This window comes from Lepidochelys kempii, chromosome 12 (genome assembly GCF_965140265.1).
Source record: "Lepidochelys kempii isolate rLepKem1 chromosome 12, rLepKem1.hap2, whole genome shotgun sequence".
Classification (NCBI taxonomy): domain Eukaryota; kingdom Metazoa; phylum Chordata; order Testudines; family Cheloniidae; genus Lepidochelys; species Lepidochelys kempii.
The window spans coordinates 11184315-11211556 of record NC_133267.1 but is presented as its reverse complement, the minus strand read 5'-3'; the positions used below and the strand labels follow the sequence as shown (position 1 = coordinate 11211556).

Genomic DNA, 27242 nt, shown 5'->3' with positions numbered 1-27242 from the left:
TTTGTTTCCCCCTCCCTTCCCAATATCAGGGTCTCTCTCACACACCCACCCCCCTGCTGGGAAGTCAGAGGTGTCATCACACAATGCTAGAGGCTCACAAGACTCCTCCCTCTTTGATCCATCCCAGTGGAACTAGGAGTTCCCTTACACAGCACAGATAACAGTAGGGAACTTTAACTGCATAACCTTGCTTCTAGCTGCAAACACATCCAAGGCAGTGATTCTCAAACTTACATTCCCCGCCCCCCCTCCAGAAACCATACCTTATGGCCACCCAGCTCTGAAGGCAGTGCTGAGCCAGCCCAGGAGTAAGGGAGGCACTCTTTCACAGCAGGCTTAGCACCCTATTGCCACCCTTACTTCTGCCACCCCAAGTCTTGCCACCTACTGGTAAGTGATTGGGGTGGAAGAGCCATAGCCCAGGTGGCAGGGCTCTGGCTGTCCCCTTTATCCCTACTTCCCAGGCGTGTGCAGCCCCTCTGCATGAGCCCCAGCCACCCAGAGCTCTTAGAATCATTGAGCTAAGGGGAACTCATGCTGTGATTTCACACCACCATCCCAAAGTCACTTCCTGGCAGACAGTTCCCTGCACCATTGCCCCATGGAGACACTGACCCATCATAGCTCTTCTACCACCAGTTCTTTAGTCTCAAAAGACAAGACACCCCACTACCCAGGAACATGCCTCAGTCATTTCCCCCCCCCCCCACCTCACAAGATGCCTGCTCTTCTTAGCAAGTCACTACACATTAGCATTCATCCACTACAGCGTGTGTGGAGAAACCAGCCTGCATCCCCACTTTGAGTAATATCACATGAACCAGGTTACACCAGAAAGCAGAGATTTTATTCTTGGTATTTAGGTAAGACAAGGCATCTATTTTCTGATCTATATCCAGAGTAATGCAGCTATGACATCATGATCTACACTATGGGTCAGGTCCCTAGTAGGGAGCTCAGCTGCTCTCCCCCAGGGTGTGCTTGTCAAACAGGTACTCTCCCATGCCATTCTGGGGTGCTCCCAGGCGCTTCAGGTTGGTGACATGGTCTCCCAGCTGCTTGATGGCCTTCACCTGCTCCTCCAGGTAGTCAGACTCCAAGAAGTCACATAACTGCAAAAGGAAAGGGACTCACTCCTGCTCCTATAGGCACAGCTGCCAAACTTAGAAGCTACAACAGTCTTCTAGTGGTTCTCAGGCCTGCCTATACTAGTCATGTGTTTAACTCAAGACTTCACCCATTGGTTAACTGGCCCTCATTTCATAAGTTTCTATTTCACCAATTTGACTTTTGAGGATGCTCAGTGGCTCAGTCACTGAGCAAGCAGACTTCTACATCAGAAGAAAGTATTAGGGCCAGCTCTTGTAGCAGCTCCAACTCTATAAGACTCAAAAGGGGCATGTCGAGTCCAGCAGAAGGGTAAAAATATTCCATGTGTCAGGTATGTATACCTGAACGGTCAGAATGAGCATTTGTGCAAGTTCCTTCTTACCCACCCCTGCACACTCATCCATGGCCAGGTCTGAAGCCTCAGGGTAGGTCTCTTCCCCTCCCCGACAGCAATCTAACTAAAAGCAAAAAACTTTTGCAGGGGCAACTTAGCCTACTGATACACCCTGGTCAGTGGCCACACACCACATAGTTCCCATGTGGGAGCAGCCTGTTCTGGTGCCAACACAGGGATTGCTCCTAGGGAAGAGGTGGCTAACCAGACAGCTGTAGAAGAGTTAGGAAATGCAAGAGATTATTTTGCAGCTCTCATATCTTTACCCTCTCCTGCCCTCCCACATTAGGATTTTTCAGTCTGCAATTAGGGGGGAGGGATAGTTCAGTGGTTTGAGCAGAGGCCTGTGAGTTCAATCCTTGAGGGGGTTATTTAGGAATCTGGGGCAAAAATTGGGGACAGGTCCTGCTTTGAGCAGGGGGTTAGACTAGATGACCTCCTGAGACCCCTTCCAACCCTGATATTCTATGATCTATCTTCTAAAATGCTGGTCCAGACAAACCTACTCTTCTGACACCATCAACCCACATAAAACAATTAACTCACATGGGGGTCATTCCTCTCCATAGCCAGCTTGTGCAGGTCCAGTAGTGCCTGGTTCAGAGTCTTCTCCAGCTGCAGGGCGCACTGCAAGGCCTCCAGGCTGTTCCCCCACTCATCCCGCTCTGGCTTCTGTAAAGGAGTGGCCACGGAGGAGAACCAGACATCACTCTCCTGGTTACCAAATTGTAGTTTTGCATCCAAAATAGCTTTCCACCCCCACCAAAAACAGCACTATTCATCCTTGTATTTAAGGTTCTATAATTATGAACTAAAGCCATTGCTTATGAAGTGATGGAGCAGATGGCCTGGTCACAGCTAAGCAAACCTAGTCTGTGCTTTTAGGCTTATCAGAGGCCCACCCATGCCTTCAGATACCCTTTACTAGAGGGTCAAAGGCTGATGTTTTTGAGACATGCAGCTCTAATTTACCACAGGAATAACTCCATTTGGGATAATCAGAGGTCTCCCAAGGAAGGCCCATTGCTTTCCCCTTAGAAAAAGCAAGTTCTACCTCTACCCCCACACATGGTGATTAACCTCAGTGTAGCGTCCACTCCCCCACCCTCCCAGGGAGGCACATTGATTTGTTACATACCTTGATGTCCTGTAGGACAATGCAGCCCCCTCGCTTGTTCTGGTATTTCAGGAACTTCTCTGCATGCTCCCGCTCCTCATGGGACTGCTCCTTCAGGAACTGGGCCACATGCTTCAGGGCCACATCATCACGGTCAAAGTAGTAGGACTGAGGAAGAATCCAGGAGTTTAGTGAAGGTACTACAGCCTCAAGCTGACAACAGCATATAATCAATCCTTAAACTTAACAAGGAACATATCTGCTCATATGAACAAGTTTTCCCACAAAGAAGCCTCAGAAATGGCTTGTAAGAGTCAGACTCAGAGGCTTCTCCACTAACAAGTCACAAAACCACAAGTGTCAGAAATAGTCTTATCCCCTCACTGCTCTCCTGTATTGTCCACTTGTACAGGATAAGAGGTACAGCATACAGCTAGAGTACTTTACAAAAAAAACATATAGTAGCAGACAAGCTAGCTCTCATATGAGAGAAAACAAATGGATTTGAAAAAGCCTAACAGCACAGCTCTTGTACTACACTCACCAGGGACAAGTAAACGTAGCCAGCATACAGCTCCAGGTTTACCATGCGGTTGACAGCAGCTTCACATTCAGGATGGAAGTTCTGGCGCACCTGGGACTCCATTCTTCTATCTGGAAGATTTAGCTAGAAAGGATCTCAAGAAATTTCTAGGGATACTAAACACTACCAAGAACAGAGCCCAGTAAAATACCAGAAATGTTCTTCTTCACAGATGGTATTAATGCTGTCCAGAGCAGGGAGTGGGTGTGATTAACAGCTGCTGCTGTCCAATAGAAATGTCCTTCTTCCCTACTGCACCAGTCACCTTTGAGGGCTGGATCCTAACACAGTATCCACAGGTGAGGGCATGACTCAGCAGTAGGACCATCCTTGTTGCCACATTACCCCTGGAGCAATGGGGGAGATTGACAGTTTGTTATTAGATGAAAATTAGGAGTATTCACCAAATTAATTCAGTTTCCTACAAACCCTTCGGATACAGAGAAGGTGGCAAATGGAAGGCTTTATTTCTTACCCCTTCCCAAAGTGTCCTTAGGTCAGTGTTTCTCTAACGTATTACACCTGGGAAACCCTGGTCATTTTCTTCCAGTATTCAGAAGGCTCTCAGACAACCGATGAAAATGTTATTAAAGACACGGAGGCCCTGTCATCTGAAGACATATTGAAACTATTTAGTCTGGAGAAGAGATGAAAAAAAGAGGGGACCTGAGTGAGACATAAAATAAAGAAGGTATGGAGACTTTAAATTGGGTGCTCTTTCATCATTAGAAGAGAACAATGAGATATCCAATAAAATGAAAGAGATTTAGAATGGATGAAAGGAAATGCTTCTAGGCACAGTACATATATATCCTGTGGATCTCACTGCTGGAAGATACAGGATTGAGGGCAAAAGCTTAAAAGGATTTTTATAAGATATTAAATATGTATATGACTGAGAACATGCAGTTTCTTTAGATCAGATAAAACATGGTTAAATGGGGGAGATGGCCCTTCATGCTTTAGGGCATGTACCAGCTGCCAGCGTCAAAAGTTACAGAGTTGATTGGCTCATGCCTTTTTCTTTAAAGAAACAGAAAACTGCAGAGTTAACCCCCTTATTCCACCCAGAACTCTGAGTAGAACCTATTTTGGGTCCAATAAAAGGCAGCAGCTTATTTCCCCCTGTTAAGTGTAATCTAAGCATTTTGTATTGCTGTACACTTCTCTCATGCTGGAAGAGAGATTGTCGGGGGTCAAATTTTACAGGCACCCATGCAACCTAATGCAGAACAGGTTTTAATTCCTGTTAGCTATGCAAAAGACCTTGGCCCTTTCAGAAGCTGTTTAGCAAATAAGGAAGAATCACCCCCTGGGTAGGGTATTAACTTGGGACCTCAAAGACCTGGGTTCAATTCCCTGCTCTCCTATAGGCATCCATAGGTAAGTCATTTAGTCTTCCTGTGCCTTCTGTAAAATGGGGATAATGTACTTTCTTGCCAGGGTAGGTGTGGGGTGTTCTGAGGATTAAAACATTGTGAAGTGCTCAGATACGACAGTAATAGAAGCCAGATGAATGTCTTAAATAGGGGGGCTGGATTATATGACTTTGGTTATTTCAGCAGTGTTCTATGGCTTCCTTTCTGTTTTCCTCACCTTGGTAACCTTGAAATATTGCAAGAGTTAGGGCAGAATGCATAGTCCATGGGAGAAGTTGAAGGCAAAGTTGAAGCTCACTTTATTTGACCTACTGGTTACAAATATATAATCTCAACTATATGGTGTCCATCATTGCATGGTTTGAAAAATCTAATACTGACGTTTCAGTGCTTATTGGACACATCACTTCATCTCTTTCTGCCTCTGCTAACACTCAGTACAATTTCTATCTTATCTCCTGGAGAGTGGAGGTTAGAGAAATAATTATTGTTTGTAAAGCACTTTGGGAGCTATAGCGAATATATGCTAGAGAAGAGCAAAGCGCTAGCTATTAATCTGTGATCATGTTTACACAGCAGTACTCAGCTTTTCTATATTCTGCTTGTGACTGAGATGTCTCAGCCATTTTGTTTCTGGATTCTTTTATCTCCACTCCATTGTCTAGAATATAAGCAATGAACACAAAGATTAGTCAATTATTAGCTGCTGCATCACCTAAAATATGGGCTGCAAGATCCTTTGGTCTTTTTATTGCCGAAGCAGTTTTTTCCAGAGAGAAGCATTAAGGGACAGCACCTCAGATGGTGCTCAACTGAATATCACTGGCTCCTGTCTTAGATCTCTCACAGGGGCACTCCATTCCTGTATCCGGAGCTGCTTCTTGTGCGACAATTTGAAGACCCATTTTTCAGAACCCTTTACTATGCTGCTTTCAGATGTAGTCTTTTTGGGACCTATTCAACGCTCCTTACTCACGTAACAGTCCCATTAAAGGCTACAGGGGCAAAACGCAGCACTGGCCTACAAGCAGGCACAATTCCCAGTGCTGTTAATGGACATTGTGCCCATTCATACCCATACTGAATTTGGTCCTGCAAAGTTTATCTTTATAGAGTGCTGGATGAGGCTTGTGTCTGGTTCTTCTCATTGCTGAACTCTGCCATAGAAAAGGGTTTTCTCCTTTTATTACAATGTGGTTGTGCTTTTCCCCCACCATTTTATTCAAGCACTGGGGGTGACGATTGCAGCATTTATGCTGGGTTGTAAGGGAGTTGCCTTTTTTTAAGTGCCACTGATAGGAATACCAGCTTTTTACTAGGGTAGACCATGTCTATGGGGCAGAACTGGAGATGTTTTCTATCCTGTGTTTCTGCTAAAGCAGCAATAACTCAATTAAACCTGGCAGGGTCCCTCTGTCCTTTGGAGCATAATGACTATGGGAACATTAGCACAACCATGTCTGACACATTGCTACTAACTGAAACAGGAGCTGGACATTTCTATTGTCATCATGTGTTTGCTTCTCTACAGTAAACCAGGAAACATGAAGAACCAGGAATTTGTACCACTGCACTGAGGTTTCAAATATCAATGTGTAATTCTGGGAGCGGGGGGGGGGGGGGTTGGACACAGCAGCTTCTTTAGCAGTAATGATGCAGGAAAGCTGCTCAAATGGATTTGTACTCCCCTTTTTTCTGGTTTCATGTCATCTCTATTTGTACTCCTTGAGTTACCTGTAGAGCTGGTCTTACACACTATAACGTGCATCCAGGTCCACATTTCAGCCATTAGGACTCCCCTCCTGCCCCCCCCCACAATTTGCTTGACACACAGCTCAGGTTTGCTGAAAGTGCCACCAGTCTGCGAGATCCTCGCTAAATCTCAAGGCTGTAAAGAAACTTGAAGCCACAAGCACTGCTTTAGCGGGTTTGGAATCTTATTAAAACTATTTTATTCAGGTCTCTTTGGTGGTGCCAATAAATCAGTCAACTGAATAGGCTTGTACCAGGGACTAAAGAAAGCCCAAAGGATCAGTTACAAAGTTCAAAAAACACATTTCCTTTGCCAGTTTCATCATCCTGATACTGTGACAATCTCTTTATCTTAACACATAAGGGGATTTCAAACTTATAAAAGAATATTTTAGAGGCTTCAATCTGTCAAGTGTGCAAATTTCTTGTTTTTCCTTTCCCCTCCATCTATCCATTATGTTGGCAGGACTGTCATTGCCACATGTTTTTTGTTTTAGGAAACTTTCACAGGTCCCCCAGTTTGGAGACACTATTGAATTTCCCTCAAATACGAGGTCAAGCAAGATGTATTAGGCAAGATTCCATTGTGGAAACACAGTTAGTAATGAGACTAATTAGATTTTGATACTTCAGACTGGTATGGGCAGGGTCAGTCCTCTGATCTTGTTAGGTTTTAAAGGGATTATGGGAATGACACTTCACCACCACTCCTGCAGTATTTCTGCACTATAGGCCACCTCAAGCTCCTCTTTAAATACAGTGTAACTACAAACAGATGTAGCTAAAGTTTGGGTACATTATGCTGTTTTCTAAAGTACAGAATCACCAATCATTTTTAATTTTAGGGAAGTAACTGTACTGACTTGCAATATCAAAAGAGCAGCTGAGGCTGCTGGATTGTGTCTCCTCCTCCCAATACAATTAGAATAAACTCATAATTGCCCAATTCTTGGTGTTCTCAGAATTGTCCAATTAAACAAGCACTCTCAAGTCCAACTGGATTGTGTTCTCTGGCTTTAGACCTCTGCTGTAGCGGTGAGTGGGTAAAGAAATGAGTATTTTCAACATAAGCTTATTTCTGAGATTTCTGTGACTTTCTGCTCTTGTTTAGCCCAGAGGTAACAGGTAAAGAGCCTCTCTCTCACTATGGCAGCACTTTTGCTTCCAGCCCCATGCAAAAGCAGAGTGGTCGGGAAACAAACAAGAACGGTGCTCTGAACACGTTGTACCATGGCTCTGAGGACATGTCATCTTTTCTGACCACATGGCACTGCCCCTCGGCCCCTTCCCAGAGCACAGGCACTAACTCTGACTGTCCTGGCCAGATTTTGGTAGTAACGTTATCTGTCCTCTGCAGTTTGAGCAGCATAAATTGTTATGATTGCTCCTAACCCTTAAACAATTGTCCTGTGTCACCCAAGCAGATGCAGATGGATGAAGTATCCTGTGGCTATAGCTGAATCTCTGTCGTGTTACTGTTAGGGACCCTTGCAGATGAAAGATACTATGTAGAACTAAGATATTAGAAAGAGGATAAACCCACTGCCCCACAATTAACTCCCTGCAAGGCCTTCATTCCATACAATCATTGTGCCAAACCTTACAGTCTTTTTGTGATGACCCAATAACTAATGTGTGTTACATAGCAGAAGGTACAGACACTGTAAATGGAGTATTCATACAGCCCCAAGGCAGTTTTCACATTTCTATTATGCCTCCTAAAGATCTATGGCCTGAGTTTCAGAGATGCTGAGCGCATGTAGCTCCTATTGCCGGCAAAGGCAGCTGGAGTTTCTCAGCACGGTCTGAAAGTCAGACTTACGGTTTTACCCAGTTATGGCTGTTTTAGACCTACTTCCTTCCATGCAAATACTGACTATAGGCCTGCAGGAAGAAAACCTGGGTAAAGGGAATACTAGGCACAAGGAGAAACACACAGCCTTTAAAATCTAATATTGCATTTTAGATGGACAAAACCAGAATGGATAGGTGGCCATGCGCAACTGAGAACTCTTGAGCTGTAGCCATAGCAGTGTCCTTACAGATTGAAAGACTCGGGCCCAGGGGGAATTTAGGTTCCTAACTTCAATTAAAATCCTGTATTAATGGAAGTTAGGAGCCTGAATACCTTTGAGGACCTCAGCATAGAGAAGAACAAATGCATGGGAGTTACACAGCTAAATCTGCCTATTGTATTAATTTAGGTGGAATATATGGGCTCAGAGAGTCAAAGGTGTTAACATAAGCCAGTCACTGTCCAACATTAAATAGTTTTCAACCAGGTTCGGGTTTGGTTATACAGAGACTTCAGCCTGCTTAGTACCATGGCAAATGTCTGCAAAACCTTTTACTAAAGATGCAGAAAAGAAGGAAAAACGGTTCAAGCATTTGAAATGTAAAGTATTAAATAAGTCTTTTATTTTATCAACACCCTTTATTCCCTTTCTCTCCAGCTAGTGGGTGAGGGGGTTTATAAGGCAAAATCCCTTGTTTGACAGTCTTTTAGATGGTATTTTACAACTGTTTTACAGCAATGTTGTAAAAATATATAGTTTTGGTCAGCTAAGCCAGACACAGAAGGAAAAAAAGAGAGAGATGGGAAAGAGGAGAAATAAGGGGGGAGTAGGTCTCATGTCCCAGGTGGTCCCACGAGTCAGCCAGAGCCAGTGGAGGTGGCAATATCATCTGGGTCCCTCTTTCTGGCCCGGCTAGAACAGCTCTCAGGATCCGATGACAAAGATCCAGCAGTGTTACAATGGATCCCAGCTTCTTTCACTCAGTAATTGTTGCACTCATGCTTCTCCCCCTGATTTTCAAGTATTTTAAGGACCCCCAAAGGAAGAGATGGGCAGAACAGTCCATCCTCTCATTATTTTATCCACTAATTAAGCCTAATTTCTGATACATCGATTTTGATGCATTGATTTCCAGTCCCACACTCCCTCTTGTTTACCAGGCATGACACATTCCTTGAATTACATCAGTAGGCTTTTCTATTTAGACTAATTCAGTCAGTCTCTCCTTTGCACCTTTTCCCATCAACATTTACCGTTACAGGTTATTGTGACACTTCATAAACTTTCTGAAAGTTGAGCTAACAATTAAGGTAAATATGAAGATCGAATTGCAGCAACATACCATAGGGAATAGGACAAAGGAAGGGTAGAAGAAAGTGCTCATTTGATTTGTATTTTAAATATTCATTTTGGTTTGCTAGCTCAGCTGTCCACTCCTTTACGTTGGGAAATGACCTACATTAATGCAGACAAGTTGTCAAGAATGGTAATGAATGGAACAGCACCTAACACACCTTTTATGAAAGGTAGTGGTTAAGCCATTCTGGCAAGACAAGAGTTGTGCTGGTTTAAAGTCTCCAGACAATAAACAGGGCCATGCTTTACCCCTGGTACAGCTGGCCTCTGAGGAAGTACATTGTGCTTGTCCTTGAAAGAGAAAAGCAGCCTGGCCCACAAAGCATTTTATTATGGGAAATGCTTATGTGGATTCTCAGGTGAAAGCAGATGAAAGGGACCCATGGAAAAATACATTCAGCCTTGAATATTGCCAGCTTATTATGAGGCAGTGTAGTTACATATTTTATTTAGCTCTTTAATGTTTCTCTGCCCTTTCCCCCCCCCCTTTTTTTGAGCTCTGGTAACTGCTGTTTTCCATCTGAGAACCAAATTGAGGGTTTAACTAGTAAAATATGAAACTGAAAGCAGAGCATGCTTTTGTTATAAATTCAGAAAATTGTTTCAAATAAGGAGACATTTGACAGATACCCTGCGTATTCAGTTACATAAAGAGGGCTGTGTCATTTTTGCAAAGTGCTACATTTAAGTCACTTATTATTCTCATTAAGTCTTTAAATTAACGTTTGTATAACTGTTTCCAGGCCCAATAGTTCTTGCGACCGAGCAGTATATTCTGATGCTGTCTGTCAAACCTTCAGGGAAAAGTTGATCTGTAGCCTGCCTTAAGGCAGTCATCCAACAGCATTTTGAAGTCCTGCCAGATGATGGCCCATTTCTGTTCTCAGTCATACAAAAATAACTTATAAGTAGGCAAACCAGCTGAGAATGTACACATCAAGACATCCTCACGCAAAGCTACTTTTGGGTGTTCAAACCTTTATTTATTTAAAGTTTTTCATTTCCACACTCCTGGGTGTAGTGTCTGCTGGTGGCTGACACTGAAAAGAAATACCTAAAGGTGGATACTGAGAGAGCCCATTCCTGAAGCCCAGTTGGCCCAGCTGAAAAGCAAGAAATGTTATGAGGGGGCATGGTTTTGTGAGATTTCCTGCATGAAGTCTGGATTTTTATCTAAGCCTCTAGACTCTGCAACATGAAGGAATTGATCTAAGCTCCCAGAGCATCAGTTTGCCCATCCTATTCCAATTAATCGAATCTCTACCATATAAAATGTCAGGGGCTCCCTAGCGTACTTGCTCAACATGCCCTCCTAACTATATTTAAGCCACATACTTGACCAAGTCGTTAACATGCCATCATTCCACCGGCAATGGGATGGACAGCTTGCAGCACTAATATGACTATGCAATACCATTTGTTGCAATACCGCCAGATTAATGATAACGGTGGGACCCACCCTTGGCTGCTACCCTCTGACCCATTGCTTCCAGGGTGTGCCAGACTTTGACTTCCATCTGTCCTACAAAAAAAGGGAGGCACGAAATGGATGATGTCAGAGAACAGCCTAACCCCAAAAGTAAATGGGCCAGCTCTCTTTGCACTTTGTGTTGAGCAAATGGAACACAACACCCCAGTTGTTGGAGCAGAGGTGGGCAAACTACGGCCCATGGGCCACATCCGGCCCGTGGGACTGTCCTGCCCGGCCCTTGAGCTCCTGGCCAGGAGGCTAGTCCCCATCCCGCCCCCTCTGTCCACCCTTCCCCGCAGCCTCAGCTTGCCGCGCCACCAGTGAGGGAGGGGGCTGCACGGCGGGGGCAGGGGAGAGCAGGGAGGGAGGCTTGCCTGCAGCCCCAGGGGAGCAGATGGGCGGTGCCGGTGGTGGGAGCGCGGCAAACGCGGGCAGGGGGCTCAGGAGGAGCACTGGGCGGCCACACAACCGGCCGGAGAGAAGCGGCACTTTGAAGGGGAAACCGTCGTTTCTCTCCGGCTGCCCCTGCTCCTCCTGCGTCCTCTGCCCATGTTGCAGGGCCGCATTCCAAAAGGGGCTGGGGGGTGGGGGGGATGGATAGGGTTGGGAGCCCGGGGGGCCTGTCAGGGGGCGGGGGTGTGGATGGGGTCAGGGCAGTCAGGGAGCTGGGGTCCCAGGAGGGGGCGATCAGGGGACAAGGAGTGGGGGGGTCGGGAGTTCTGAGGGGGGGCAATCAAGGGGCAGGAAGTGTGACAGGGTGGATAGGGTTAGGGTTTGGAGCGGCACAGCCTTCCCTACCCGGCCCTCCATACAGTTTTGGAACCCTGATGTGGCCCTCAGGCTGAAAAGTTTGCCCACCCCTCTGTTAGAGGCTGGAGCCTGCGATGTGAGAGGCTATAGGGAGAGATTGTCTTCAGGCCTGTCACCTGCCATGTTGTGTTGTAACAACTGCTGCGGCCTGCCATGACCAAAACTCACTGTAGGGGGGCACCTGGTATTTGGAGTAAGGCAGCCGGCATTGTTTCCTCTAAAATTACTGAGCTTTGAATGACATCTTCTTAGCTACTTCCTAGGCCTGCTGTAAGTTTGTGCCCAGTTTTTACAAGAGGATTGTCTTGGAGATTGTTATGCCTTCAGCAAGAGCTGTGCTTGTTGAATACAGAAAACCAACCACTCCCCTGGTTTGAAAGTACAGCTCTGAATTTAACCAAGCATCTTAGCCTTGGCAGTATCTTCCGATAAAACAGTGGCTAAATGATGAGGGTATAATTGCTCCAGAGTAATTTTAATCTGTCGACCTTCAGAGCACACCACAAGGCACTCCTAAACAAACAAATATTGTTAGGATGATGCATGGGGAAATGGGGAACTTGATTTATTTTTGTCTGAATGAGTGGGAGTTTTGTTTCTTTATCTAATTAATTACATGCCAGGTACCTACAGTAAATAACATGAAAAATTCAATAAGAATGGAGCCTCAGCAGTGGTTTATAAACAATCTGAAAAACTGCCTGTTTCTTCAAGTGAACAAAACTCCCAAATGACTAGCACTCTAGTTCCCTCTTGTGGATTTGAGTGTCTAAACTTCAACAGTTTTGCAGCATCTCTCCCACTATAAAAGCTAAGTTTCAATAGCAGAGTCCCACAGTGGTCTTCAAGGAAAATACTGCTCCATTGTGAGTTTCGTAAAAAATGGTGTCTACGAGTGACAGCAGAGATTCTGATGCTTGTAGTGCATTAACATCTCTCTTGTCCCAGGCAGGGGGAGGACGTGCAAATATTGGTATCTTTTCTTTCAAGTGACAGTAAAGATTGCCATTTGCAATTTAAAATGCCATCTCGGCCTATAATATTTACATTTTTGATAAACAATAGTTTGCCCAAAGAAGAAATTTCACCTGTGAGCTTAGTCTTAGCCCCAGACTTATGCTAAATGTTTGTCAGCTTGTTATAAACTGGATCATTGCCAGTGTGAACAAGTTTTGTGCATCTCCCCCATTACTGATGGTCTTGTAAACATGATCTGATGTGAACCCATTACATTAAAGTTAAAACACAACACACAGGAGAAACATGAATAAGTGCAAGCTTTCTGCTTGAAAGAGAAATCTGGGTAGCTTAGGAAGGGAATGAAAATACCCATTCAGTTCCTCAACAAGCAGCAGCAAAGGTGATTCAACTAGATTATACCTTTTTGCTTTGAATGTTTTCCTGTTCTGCCTGTTCCACTCCATCTCTCCCACGAGTTTGCACTGGACTTCTGCCCCCACCCCCCCTTACATCCAATAGGAGAGGCTGAGAGATTTGGGGAGGCGGGACTAAAAAAAATTAGAGTAAACACTTTTGAACCCCCTATAGTAATGGTTCTCAATTATCCATAACATTTACTAAATAGCAATGACCAGACCCAATTTTGTGTTTGCTGTCTGTATATTCCTTAGAAGTCTTTTTTCTTTTTTTTCTTTTTTTTTTGGGGGGGGGATGCTTTGCTCTTCCACAACATCATTCATGGGAGGATTGCTTTACAAACGTTACTGTGCACTTCACATGCTCTACCTTTTCAACTTGTTCTAAAACAAAGAGTAAAAATGATTCATGCTGCCAGAGCCTGGGCTCCAGTAGAGTTAGCCGTTTAAGCAAAAAATCAGTTCTCCAGTACAGAGCAAGCCCCAGCGTCCTTAATTGTGCCAGTACTCTTCAAAACTCCATCCCACCCCAGACATATTTCACTGGGAGGGACCCGTGTCCTTTTCCTGAAAGGGAGCACTTCCTTAGACTAGGGTGTGAATTGTCTTAGTGGACATTGCTCCTTGGAGGGTTGAGAAGGGGGAGAGAACAAACATGGAAATGTGAAGAGCGGTTCAATGTAGTACCCACCCGTCAGTGACTTGACATGCTGGATTGTTTTGCCAGAGTTCTGGCATACACACACCGATTACATCCGGGATACACTGACAGAAGTGGAAAGAGCAGGAGTGCTTGCAACAGGAAGAGGAGATCAGACAACCAGAATATTTGATATAATTCCATAAGGATACCTCTGTGCCCACACTGGGTAAGACATCTCTATCCACCCCAGGTTATACAATTCTCACTGTGCTCCACACCATGGCAACCCCAATATACACAGGGATAGAGATCAGCATCTCCTAATTAAAAAAAAAAAATCACAGCCCCTGCTATTTCACTAAAGGATACTTTTGTACAGCATTAATTGTAACCATCCAGTAAAAACACCTCGGTGTCATTATGACCAAGTCAAAGAAATATTTGCATAATGTGAAGTGGCACATTATCTTTCTACAATAGAAGAAGAGGGGAAGGAAAGAAGTTAGAGGGTCACACATTTGGAAACTAGTAAGTGTTTAATACAATGTATCATCAGTCTGTGGAACTCACTGCTACTAGAAATCAAAACATTTATATGATTATATCAACTGCTATCCTAGACAGAATTAAAAAATGTATCAAGTGTATCAACCTTAATGCTTCAGTATATGCCAACCACTAACAGTTAAGGTGAAGAGAAAGTCCCTCCTGTTCCTCCCATAAATATGTTAGCGCACAGTTATCTATTATGGGGTAATATATACCAGGCAATGTCAGACAAGACTTTGGCTGGGGTGTCAGTTCTTATGTTCCTTTAACAGTTAGCAGTCTATACAGCTGTAGTTGAACAATCCCAATTCCATACAATAGAGAGAGTGGGGTGTGCATACAGCATATAGAACTCCACATTGTTTAATAATTAAGTGTATGCAACATTTTATTGAAAAAATATGATCCTTCTGTACAGTAAGTATAATTTAATGGGCTTGGTAAAAGACAAGCCTACAAAAAAGCAGCTCCTGCCCTTGTGCAGGTGCAATCCATCGCTGTGTGCAATGCAGCACCTCTATTTCCATGTACTGGATTCTCAGTATACTCAGAATCATACAATGATGGGCCGGAGGAATTTAAAATGGAGAAGAACTGCACAGGACTTCTCTTCAATCCGCTGATGGTTTGAAATTGATTTAAGAAACCTCTCTGTGAAACTCCTAGACTATTTGCATCTGTGTTTCCAATGTTTCTAACAAATAAATATAAAAATAAATAGGGACCTGCCTCCTCCAGAAGTCTCAGAAGCTACACACTGTTTGTAGCAATCTACATACATAATCAACTATATCAACATAATTTATTTAAATCTATAAATGTATTAAAGTATAAATTCTTATCCAATACTCGAACTGTAGTTCTGGAAACGAACCCACAAAACTGTAGCTTTGTCAGTCAGTTCTTACAACTTCGTGTTTTGTTTAGAAAATGCATTATAGCTGAACTTCAAAAGAAACTAGCTGCTATATAATGTAGTCCTATCCCCATAAACAAATATAAAAGCTTTTAAAATCTTGTTACAGTAACTGACTTTCGAGCCCTAACTTTATACACAGTTTCTAAAAACACTGCATGTTAGCACTGTTTTCTAAAAATAGGTTTAGTGTTAAAACTACATTCACAAATGCCAGAGTATCAAAGCAGAAGCCGAATAATATTGTAGATTCATGATTCACTTGTGTTGCCAGTTGGATGGTGTAGTACTGCAATACAAAAGATATGTATGTAGCAACTGGAGTGTCACTTGACAGAAAACCAATGGAATCAGTACTAAGATCTACGGCATAGTGTAAAGGTTGGTGAGAAAAGTCTAGTAGTCATTCAGGAGACTGGGTGGATGATGGAAAGTCTGTGTTTGTTTGAGGGAAGGAGGAGAGAGAGAACCTATTTTCTTCTCCATTTACAACTGGAATGTCCTTTGTCATCAAGAAGGTAAATGTGCGATGGGGCAGAAAGCCATATTAAATCAAGAGTAAATGGTGATGACTTCACGACCACCTCCTCTAACAAGTAATACTCTCTCCAAGCCCTCTGTCAAAACTTCCAGGAATTCCATATCTGTATCAGTGAAGTCAAGGACAAAAGATATTTTATAACTTAAATGCAGACACTGAGTCACTAGTGTCCTTTTTACTGAACAGTAATACAATAGCAATAAGCCTAATACATTGAGTGCAACTAAAAATCTTGAGCAATTTCTTCAAACAATCCTCCTAGATTTCTTAAAAATAAATTTATTTGTATGTCAGCTGCAACCTTGGGAGATTGAGTTCTTCTCAATAGTATGGGCAAACTTTTTAAAGAACTAGTAGAGTTGTAGAGTTTAAGTTTCTTATATTGATATAAACATTCCATATTCATGGCTCAATATACTTTGTAAATGTTTATGCTTTGAAACCAAATGAAAGGCCAAATTACATTTTAGCAGTAAATTAATTTATTGCAATTTGACTGAATCTGACAGATCTGCGTTGTCTTTGTGGACCAATATAGCATCAAGCACAAGATGTATGGGATGCCTCAGCCATATTTTGAGTCATGTTTCATCCATGTTTTTCAAACACTGCTCCCTTCAAACTGGGTCTATAACAGGGCAGGAGTGGACAGTTGTCCACCATGAGATTTTAATCTAAGCCAAACTGTAGGGGGAGCTAGGGAAAGCAGAGGGACAGCTGATTCACAGACAGTATACTACCGAGAAATTTCTACCAAGCTGCATCTATTCCTTAAGCTGTGAGCAATAGGAAGCTATTTTAGTGTCTCACAAAAACTCAACATTTTCCCTGCTTTAGCAACATACCTGAAGCCACAAAACGTCATATATTACCCAAGCCACTTCCTAGGGAGGATGTCCATACTGGCTCCTAGGAACACGCTCTCAACCTCTCTGAAAATGTGAACCTCCCTGGAAGTGCATCTTACGCCTTGTCTTCACTGCCACTTTACAGCACTGCAACTTTCTCACTCAGGGGTGTGAAAAAACACCCCCTGAGCACTGCAAGTTTCAGCACTGTAAAGTGGTAGTGTAGACAGTGCACCAGTGCTGGGAGCTGCGCTCCTACTGCCGGTAGCTACTCCCCTGGTGGGGGTAGGGTTTTTATAGAGCTCTCTCCCAATGCTGGTGCCTCAACTACACAGACACGTTAAAGCAACGCTTTAACATTGCTAGTGAAGACATACTTTTACTCACCCCTACAGATTCACAGACTGGCTAGATTTCAGTTGTTATGAAATTACAAACCTAGGGCCAAACAGATGATAGATTTGAAGTTACCATGTCAGAAGTAGATCATTTGTTAGTTTAATTATACTAAATGCCTCTTTAGAATCCATTCAGGAAGCGTTAACCCTTTTCCCCCACTCTCCTTCTTGATTTTTGTGTAAAGGAATTCATTCTTAGTAACTGCTTCAGCGTACAATAAGAAAAAGGTAGCTACTATTCCTTGAAAGAGCAAAACATCATTTCCATGTGAAGTAATGTCAGATTGTTTAGCCTTATTCTGCAGGAGGCAAAACTCCTGCTACTGAATTTCCTTACCGTTGACAAAGCTTATGAAGGCAAGCCCATCAGAGAAAATGAAACTAATAAAGGAGTGTAGACAAGACAGGTCAGGCCCTATGACAGGTGACGTTAGCAAAGCATCCTGGGTACAAAACAGGAGAGTGGCAAGAGCAGACGTGACTTTCCCTTAAAAGTATTTACTGTATCTCAACAACCATGATTTACTACTTTCATACACAAATAGAACACTAAGTTACACTTATTTCGGTTTAAATAAATATCTTTGATAGGCAAAGTATAAAACCTGGTTAGATAGAGAGATGCATATTTTGAGTATCGCCTTGGCTTTCCTTCAAAGGATACAGTTTTCATCACCATCTATGTTCTTTGGAGGGCCAGGCATGTTGAGAAGAACAAGTCTGGCATCATGAGATCTATTTACAATTACTTCATTTAACTTCACTGCAGTGTGCATTCTTCTGACATTTGACTGGTTCCTGTTGAAGAATCACATGTTTACTATTAGAAAAAAACTGTAAAACTGAACTGGAAAAAAAATCACTAGAAAAATACCTTATAATGATCATATCTACAAAATGCTATTTAAAATGTCACCTAATCAAACATGCACATTTTTTCCAGATTTTATTTTAAAGGTACAGAGTTATTTGTACCTCTACATGTTTGGAGTTAATACTATTCCACTAGTTTTTGTGATCTGTGTTCTGAAGGCATCATTTAACTTATTTCCCATTCCACTGCTGTCCTTGGTCTCTCCTAAGCAGCTATTGCCAGATTGCATGAGATAAGAAATTCACCTTAAGATCACCAATACAAATATAAACTCTATTGCACTGAGGGCCTCATCTACTTACTCATTGATGGCAATGGTAGGAGTCTCATTGACTTCAAGGGGCTTGGGATCAGGCCCAAACTGAGTAAGACATGGGCTGGAGTGGATGGTTATTGACTATTAAAAGTGGAAAATACCACGGTCATCCACTGTGACCTCAGATTAGAGTTGAGCTAGAATTCTTGAAGTGAGTGTCACAGTCAACGACTTGTAACAACGTAAGGAGCATTCCACCAAACCAGCAGGGCTTTCAAGCAGGGCCTTATGCTCCTACAGCAAGGGATAAATCACTAGCCCTATGCATCCGCCCAAGGGGAATAAGGCACCGCCCCCTTCCTCACTTGCATGGGCCACCCATGACTTGAGTATCAGTGCAGAAAGGAAAGCAGGCTCTACAGAGCCATTACTGCTCCCTTGCACAGATGTCTCTGCTCCTGCCAATGCGCCAATCAGCAAAGCCAGCAGCGCAGGTGTGGTACATTGTGCTGAGTGTAAGCCTGGCAGAGTTTACTTCTGGTCCTTGGGTAGCATAACTACATGCGGCCTCTTTCTCAGGGCACATTGCAAAACAATAGCCCAGATCACGCTGACCAAAAATCCCCCACTCAACACACTAAAGTACAGAAAAAATCCTCAACTCTGAGACTTCCATGTCTCACAGATAACTCCAGAATAGGGTGACAGCAACACCAGCCCACATTTCTAAGAAGTGCACCTGTGTTTTTTGAGCTGCAAAACACTCATATCCTCACAAAAAGCGTCCAGGCTTTATTACACTGAAAATATGATCACATCAAACCAATCCATGCTGAATAAGAACTGGAGAGTCAGGGAGTCATTTTTAGGCAGAAGATGTCTCCTTCCAATACGAAATTAACTACTACTGTGGTTAATAAGGGCTAAAAAGGGAGAACAAAACAAAAGACAGACAGACAGATGCAGACCTAAAGGAAAAATCAATTATCCTTTGCAACTTGGATAATGATTTCTTTATTACTATTGATGCTTTTCAGTCAAAACCAGATATTTTAGGGAAAGGGGTTAGATAAGAACCCATTTTACATGCTACAAATTATGGTAACAGGCCTTACTGAACTCATTTCTTTTCTGGAGGCTTTTTTGTTTTTGAAGTCAGTTTAATTTTAGCTTTTGTCTTGTGATGATTTATGGGGCTGCATGTTCATTGACATTTCGTAAAGGAATAAACTTCCCAAAACATTCAGGAAGTGGCAGATACACTGAGATGACTCATTTACACCACCTTACCAAGAGACAGTGCTGCTGCAGAGAACTATTTAGGGGCAAGATTTACAACAGGGTTCAACTTGCCCCATTTGGAATACTTTCCTTGTGATGTCATGCTATGGGCGCAGGTTTTATTGAAAAAGTGAGCACAGCCTCTGCCTCTTCCATGTCAGAAACAGAAACGTCACCGACAAGGGAGGTAGGACATCATTGTACTACAACAATGGGAGATGACGAAGGAATTGTTATTTTTGTATTTGGAAGAGATCCAAAGAGACAAAAATAAAATTTCAAGGTGACCCTTAAAACTGGCATCTATCCAGAGAGCTGAGAAAATGCCATTAATTGTGGTGTAGGCATATAAGGAATGGTTCACCCAGCCTCCAGGAGAGACAATGAACAGTGTGATTCCTCTGTTATATGAGCAGCCAATGAGAGTTTGGTCTGAGGATGTACAGCTTCTGATTGTGTTGACACCTTTCCCTCTAATTGATGTGTAGACATTTGGGCTGGGGTTGGAGCCCTAGTTCTGGGACCCTGCAAGGGTGGAGGGACCCAGAGCTTGGGCTCCAGCCCAAGCCCGAACATCTATAGAGCAATTTTTAGCCCCGCAGCCCAACCCCTGCAAGCCCAAGTCAGCTGACCCAGTCCAGTCGCAGCCATGCCGCAGGGCTTTTACTCCTGTGTTGATGTACCCTTAGGGACAACTACTCTCCCCAGCTGGGCACTAACAATCTGTGAGAGGTTGGGAGGGGAAAGGCAAGAAAGAGGAATCGCACCACTCCCACAAGTTACTGAGCCAGCCCAGAGCCTGCTGCTGCAGCCTATGACCTTCGTGTCCTCTCAGCAGTTGGGGTATAAAGGACTGGAGGATCCAATGAGCTGCAGTTCTTCCAGACCAGCACAGCCTGCTACAATCCCCATTTGTGCCCCGTTGTGCAGGAAGCCCTGGTGGACCTGATGTTCCTTTGGGGACAGGATTGGGGGCACGTGTAGACAGAACTGGACTTGAAAAGAATCTCATTTCAAGCTGCTATGCAAGCTATTGCAAACAATGGAGAGTAAAAACATTCAAACGATGGTAAAAGCACTTTGACCGTGTCTTTTGCATATCATATTTAAGCTTGTGACAAAACTACAAAGAGCTAGAGAAGTTCAAGTCAGCACTGTCCTGAATTTCTGTCCTGTACGACAGGCTGAACTTTGGATTTCCCACCATCTGATATTGTGTCCCAACAATAACACACACCCTTTGATCACCCACACGGCGGTATGCCATTCTTGAAAACACAATTAAATGCTCAAACCTGAAGTTGTTTTTCCCTGAGTCAGTCCTGGTTAGACAGAGTAACTCTTGCAGACTTTGCTTTATGCTATTTCTAAGATACCTATCGCCCTAAGAATTAAGGACCCAATCTTGCACCCTTTAAAGACAATGGCAAGTTTCCCCTCAACTTCAAGCATGCGGGATCAGGCCCATTGTACAGCATCACATGTAGGCTAATAATGTCATTCCTTTTCATCTAGGGAGAATTCTTGATCTTCTCATTCCCATCCACAGAAAAGCATTTTTAAACAATTAGCAAAAAAACTTACAGGTTTTCCCACTCTCTGAAAGCATGAAAGGGAGGTAAGAGTACATCAGTTTAAATTTAAACACAAACACAGAATTTCTATGGCTTTTTAACAGTAAAATATACTAGAATTACCTATACCAATGAATAGGAATTTCAAACACTCAGGAATTCTCACTGAGTTACTTAGCAGTAAGTGATATGATCATCTGCCAATAAACTAGTTCTGGATGGTTCAGATACACACATATTACAGAAGGGATTACAGACAATTCTTCCGTATTATAAGAAGCCACAACTTAAGGGCCAATTCTAAAACTTTGGGGATACTTTTTAGTATTCATAGCCACATCCCACCTTTAATCTTAGGGTGACTAACTCTGCTGACTTTCCACTATTAAAGCCTCTAATGTTTAAATGCAAGAGAGACCTGAGCAGTACTAAATCATTTTTGTTTTAAAAGGAAGTCAAGTTGTTTTGTCATTAGGGATGGCATACAGTGGACAGCAGCACAACCGGACTTTAACCCAAAGTGGTCTGAGATATCGGCCCCAATGAGACTCACGGTTTAATACTGATCAGTTCTCTGAAGTTTTCCACTGCAGTGTTCCGGTTCCGTTTTTCAGAGTCACATTTCTCTTTTGTCCATGTCATCTGAATTTTATCAGGTACTGTCTCCCCCTCATCTTCTTCATCCGAGTACAGGCTTTCCAGCCGTATTATAGAGTGTCTGTCCTTTACCAGCTGGGCCTGAGAAGTGTTTAAATGGCAAGCTGAGTTCTACTTTCACAGGTTAATTTTATCTTTTCTGGATCCCTTTCACCAATTAAATAGCTCTCATTTCATTGTACTCTTCACCTGTGTTCAGGAGAGGAGCCAGAGCAGTTCACTAACACAAAGAGCAAAGAGGGTTATGGTGAATATGAGTCAACCAAAATTTGGACCAGTTGGGGTGTCTCTATACAGAGAAAGAGAGAACTTGACATCGTAAGGTAGTATGGAACCTGGCAGCCCAGACTGACCCCAAGCTGATGAAAACTGTTCTGCTCAGATGGAACAGGATGATACAAATTGAACAGCTTTGGTGGCCAAGTGAACTAGTTGCCTAGTTCTACCAGAATCCAAGACACGACATAAACCCACACTAGCAAAACAGGACGTGTCATGAAATGGGACAAACCCAGGATATCGCATGTACCGGAAACTCTTGAGACTTTCAAGAAACCTCCTGAGACTTACATTCTGAACTAACTGGACACCACATAATCATACAGGGAAATGCACAAAAGGCTTTTTACAGGTTACGTGACCGCCATGCATTCTTTCCTAGGACAAAGCATTTCTAGCATGGCTCCATGGCAAGATGTTAACCAATAGGAATAAACCTAGTTTTCAGACATTGCAACTGAAAAGGCTACACTGAATGTTCGTTTTCTTCAAGATGTGGGAGATGTCTGTATTAATTCATGGAAGTTTTACTATGCTATATGAAGGATATGAAATGGTGCTAGGAACAGCGCTTGGATTCATCCACCTTAGCTTTTTCTATAGTGAATGACATACCTCCCTTTCCCTTTCTGTTTTGGTCAGTCTCATTTGCCTCAGCATCTGAGATCTCTGCTCCATCATTAGGGTCCGCTCATAGGTATAAGCTGAAATATCACTGTTTTGCTGCAGAAATAAGAAAAATATTCTTCTTTGTAATCAAATAATTTACTAGCATTCAAACCTTAAGGAGAAATAGGATCAATCCCTTACCATTTCTACAACTTCCACCTCTGCCTCTATTCGTAGGTGATAAAGGAAAGTAGCCAGGTCCTTCTTCATCTGAATGCTGTTGTCATCCATCTGAGCTACTGTGAAAATTCTCATTTTACACTTTCTCCAGACCTATGGGGGAAAATACAAGTTCTCAAAACATGTGAACCAGCAACTTCTTTTCTGCACAAAACAGAACTGTAATAAATATAGCATCCTTGTTTTTCAGCAGAGTTACTGTACTGGGCTCTGTGGATTTTTTTTTTAAACACATCCATACTATTGACTTTCCCATCAGAGCAATCAAGCATAGTTTAGGAGCACTGCTGATGCATTGTGTTGACAAACTGAGATGATTATCAAGCATGACTTTAACAAACAGGGTTAATGAGCCATTAATGCAAGGCAGGCCCTAAATTTGTATCCAGCCTCTCTTTTGGCTTAAAGATAACAAAGAAAAGCCATATGAGGCCAGCCCAATGGTCCTATGAACTACAACATAAGAAAAATCCCAGGTAGGTTTTTCACTGCTATGTTTCCCTTGACAAAACCCATGACCTGTTTTTTTGTTTGTTTTTTTGAGGGGGGAGGGGCTACCTCAATAAAACATTATTCATTCACTCTGGTCTGCTGCTGGTGAGACTGCCACAAAATCTTGAAATATTTCATTCTTCCGGGGTGTTTTATGATCTTTATATTCTTTTAAACTTTAAAAGAAACTAAACTTAACACTGATATATTATATGCCAAGGGTTGTGAGATTAATTTTTTTCTTGTATTCTTGTCACGACAAAACCAATCATAGCCATTACATTGGCTGATAAGTGTCCTGGCCACATCAAGTGACCCCACTGGCCAAAGCTGAAGTGGCTCCAGCAGGCCTAATATCTTCCCATCCAGCCTAAAGCCATAATGTAGGAGCCAGCAAGTTACCTGCAGAGGACAAACTGGGAAAAAGTCACCAAAAAAACCAAGGTCAGTGTATTTTAAAATCACAACATTTTGGACACAATGCGCATAAATACTGTCTTATTTTTAAAAGATACTGTACTATTTAAAGACCTTTTCAATCTCCTTATTTTAACCGTCTCTCCTCATGACAGAGAGGTTAGTGGACTCCTTTCACTTAAGGAGACCTAGGTTCCTCCTCTTTGTCTTTAATAACCACCACACTCTGAGTGCTCAAAATTTCTCAAAATAATCAAATTTGATGAAGAAGACTATAGTTTTCATAATTTGGGGTCATTTCTCAACCAGCTGTACTACCAACACTACTGTGGTCCCTCATCTTCATGATCATATTGACTTTGTTAAATTCAGTTTAATTTCTGGTACTACACCCACTTAATACAAATGAATTCTTTCTTTGCTTAAATAGTACATCATCTTCCGAATTAACACTTGCTTCATAACTTGACAGTGTTCCTCTTTTGCATGCATATAATCCAATTATATTGCAATGAAATACATCTAGTGTCTAAAATTAAGACACTCGTTAGGTCCTATAGCCCTTAGAATATCAGGGTTGGAAGGGACCCAGAAGGTCATCTAGTCCAACCCCCTTGTGAACATGGTATCCATAAGCAGTCTGCTGAGTCCTTTATGATACACATCTTATTAAATTTACATAGCTATCAACAGAAGACTGAGCAAGTCTCAAACACAGCTCCAGGAACTCTGCCTTTTCAATGTAGTACCTTTCATTTTTTTTAAAGGTAAAGATTTGTGTGTTTGTATGACCATTCCTGCTATGATCACATAGGAAATATACATTCTGCTAATACAAGAATGCATTGTACATGAGCAGAATGTACATGTGAGTCAAAAAACATTTTTTATAAATATATAATACAAGAAAAAACTTATTGAGAGAACAGTATGAGGATCTTCACTTATTCTTGGCTCACTGTTCCACACCATACACTGATGCATACAAAGCAGTTGGCAGACAAATTTGTTCTCTAGCTCTTTTCATCCTTACTTTATGCTGTTTCAGTAGAAAAGGAAGCAACATCAACATGCCTCCATCATGCACAATCCACCACACATCAATGTTGCCTTCGTTGTAACGCTCATGGTTGCTGGGATAGAAAGACACGTTTTTGGGCACCAACAGAGCCAGATGGGCAGCAGTTGTACAACGCACAGTGTCTGTGGGGAAGGGGAAGAAAGCAAACAGTCACTTTTCTATGGTACTGTAAGAGAAAATGATAGTGGAAAAGGCTATTCAGTGAGCAAGTGCCACTTACCTATAAAATCGCTGCTCACATTAAATATATGTATTTACTCCTTTTGTGTAACTGTGCAACTGTAAAGGCTTTTTATTTGAAAAAATTATAGTGTTTATTAAAAACCATTTGAAATGGCCTATAGACACATATACCTGTCAATGAGTGCCATTATTTTACATTTTACTTTTTTTGTTAATATTCATGCAAATAGTGGGAAAGTGATGCGGAACTTGCAGAATAAATCTGTTCAATCAAAAGTATAGTGTGTGTAGAGTAGTACACAGAACTTGGTTCTGTGTGTCTAACCACATGACATATCACAACTAACCAATAAATGTTTTCCAGGCTCTTGCATCTTCACTTTGTCTCCAGCCATACGGCCATCCCAAAACCACAGTGTTGTGTTTCATGCCACCTAGTCCACAGGACTGTATCAAGTGGGCAATTCCTTCTCGAACCTTGGTGGCTACAACTACTTGACAAAATCCTTTCACTTTCTCAATTTCAATCATGTTCTTAATAGTCTGGAAGATAGGCAAGGGAAAAAAGTTCTCCATTAAAATGAACTCAGGTCCTCTATATCAACTGATTATACTTCTTATGCATGTTCATACTGTAATCTACATATACTCATCAGGGGCAAAAGTTTACTACCCTATTTTGAGTAATGAAGGACAGGAGAATCATATGTAGTATAAGGCTTCATATGCTATAAGCCATTATAACAAGGCTGCAAGATATAAAGAGAACAATAATTTCATCCTTAGCAAAGATATTATCCCAGAGATATATGAATTAGCTTTCCATTTTTAAAGTACTGTCTCCCACCTCTTCAAGAGCTGCTGGGGGGGCAGGGGTGCTGGGAATGTCACGGTATGCTGTTTCTACGCAGATGTAAATGATTAAGCATTAGGAAGGGTGAAAAGGACTTTATAAGTCTTCTACCACTACATCGAATAAGCAAAATACAGCAAATGTGATGGGTTCAGAATAGCTACTGTGATGTTCAGAAAATTACAGAACACATCATCCTTTACGTGAATCAGTCAACATCATGAAACATTAGTTCTCTCAGTTTGGTGACAATGTGTCCTGTTAAATGAGTTAGAGATGTATACACATAAGATCTAGAACATAATGCAGCAGCCATGACTGCACTTAGGCATGTCTTTAAGCACTTTGGGCAACAGGCATACAGTACGCTTGTGTTTAAGAGCTTTGTTTTACTGGGGCCTGCTTTAGTTTCCACAAAATTTAATAAAAATTCACTACAATTGTGTAAAATCATTATTATATGTCAATATTTAAAGCACGCACCTGTTCAGCAGCTTGGGCCTCTCCATAACTCTCCAGGAAATTCCCTTGGATCACTGTCCCTATGATAGTCAAACCTTTGCCAGCTTTCAGCTGAGAAGCAAATGTTAACAGCCTCGGATACTTCACGTGCAAATCTTCATCTAATTTCAGAAGCACCAGCAATTGAGGCCTAGAGGAAAAGAAAAAGCAGTCTGGGTTATTCTTATAAAACTTTTTAAAAAATGTTTGCCTCACTAATTATCTTAATTATGCTTTATCATTAACACTGATACCCACAACAGTGAAGTACTGTCTCTGTACCATATGCCCAGAAGTGCACTACTTGATATTTTATTTCTTTAGACAAAGCAAATTTGGAATACTGTCTGGAGAGTCTTCTTCCATGTGGTTTTGAAGAAAGGATTTTACTAGTCTGAGTGGTCTGCATTAGCATTTTACTTACAGAAACTGATTTTCAAGAATCTGCCCAACACAAAATATATTGCATACTTCATTTATGCAATAACGCTACCTTCTAGGTCTATATGGATATTATGTACCAAACACGTGGGATTAAGATTACATTCCAAATAGACAAATGAATTTTACTTTCTTCTGACATGTGAGATACATGCAACTTCAGTCTGACATCATCAACATTTGCAAAAAGAAAAGGAGTACTTGTGGCACCTTAGAGACTAACCAATTTATTTGAGCATAAGCTTTCGTGAGCTACAGCTCGCTTCATCTGATGCATAAAGAAAGCTTGTGCTCAAATAAATTGGTTAGTCTCTAAGGTGCCACAAGTACTCCTTTTCTTTTTGCGAATACAGACTAATACGGCTGCTACTCTGAAACCCATCAACATTTGGATTTTCTTTCCCAACATTCAGCTATGAGTAACGGAATATCATGATGTATAGGATTTTGTTTGTATTATTTAAG

The 27242-nt window shown here is 42.1% G+C and overlaps 2 protein-coding genes across 2 annotated transcripts in view; both read right to left on the bottom strand.

Annotated features, from left to right (window-relative positions):
* Positions 1-889: 889 nt before the first annotated feature.
* Positions 890-3465, bottom strand: LOC140896524 (ferritin heavy chain A). The gene is made up of 4 exons (XM_073308449.1): positions 3166-3465; positions 2643-2789; positions 2051-2176; positions 890-1112 (listed from the first exon to the last, which is right to left on the bottom strand). Exons 1-4 carry the CDS (start codon positions 3265-3267, stop codon positions 957-959), a joined length of 531 nt encoding a protein of 176 aa, XP_073164550.1. The 5' UTR covers positions 3268-3465; the 3' UTR covers positions 890-956.
* A 10839-nt stretch (positions 3466-14304) lies between these two features.
* The window catches only part of SLC12A4 (solute carrier family 12 member 4), a 75209-nt gene continuing 62271 nt past the window's right edge, over positions 14305-27242 (bottom strand). Inside the window, exons 17-24 of the mRNA XM_073307579.1 lie at positions 26319-26487; positions 25330-25525; positions 24752-24921; positions 22771-22902; positions 22576-22683; positions 21578-21762; positions 17704-17837; positions 14305-15896 (exon numbers count right to left, since the gene is read on the bottom strand). Coding sequence (XP_073163680.1) covers positions 15805-15896; positions 17704-17837; positions 21578-21762; positions 22576-22683; positions 22771-22902; positions 24752-24921; positions 25330-25525; positions 26319-26487 — 1186 coding nt within the window. The 3' untranslated portion in view covers positions 14305-15804. The remainder of the gene's footprint in view (positions 15897-17703; positions 17838-21577; positions 21763-22575; positions 22684-22770; positions 22903-24751; positions 24922-25329; positions 25526-26318; positions 26488-27242) is intronic.

What these genes read in the sequence shown, in the direction of transcription:
- LOC140896524 (XM_073308449.1), bottom strand. Translation starts at nt 3,267, where the DNA reads ATGGAGTCCCAGGTGCGCCAGAACTTCCATCCTGAATGTGAAGCTGCT. An exon ending in GCTACGTTTACTTGTCCCTG is followed by an intron (nt 2,790 to 3,165) that starts GTGAGTGTAGTA and finishes ATTCTTCCTCAG; the next exon opens with TCCTACTACTTTGACCGTGA. An exon ending in TTGTCCTACAGGACATCAAG is followed by an intron (nt 2,177 to 2,642) that starts GTATGTAACAAA and finishes ACTCCTTTACAG; the next exon opens with AAGCCAGAGCGGGATGAGTG.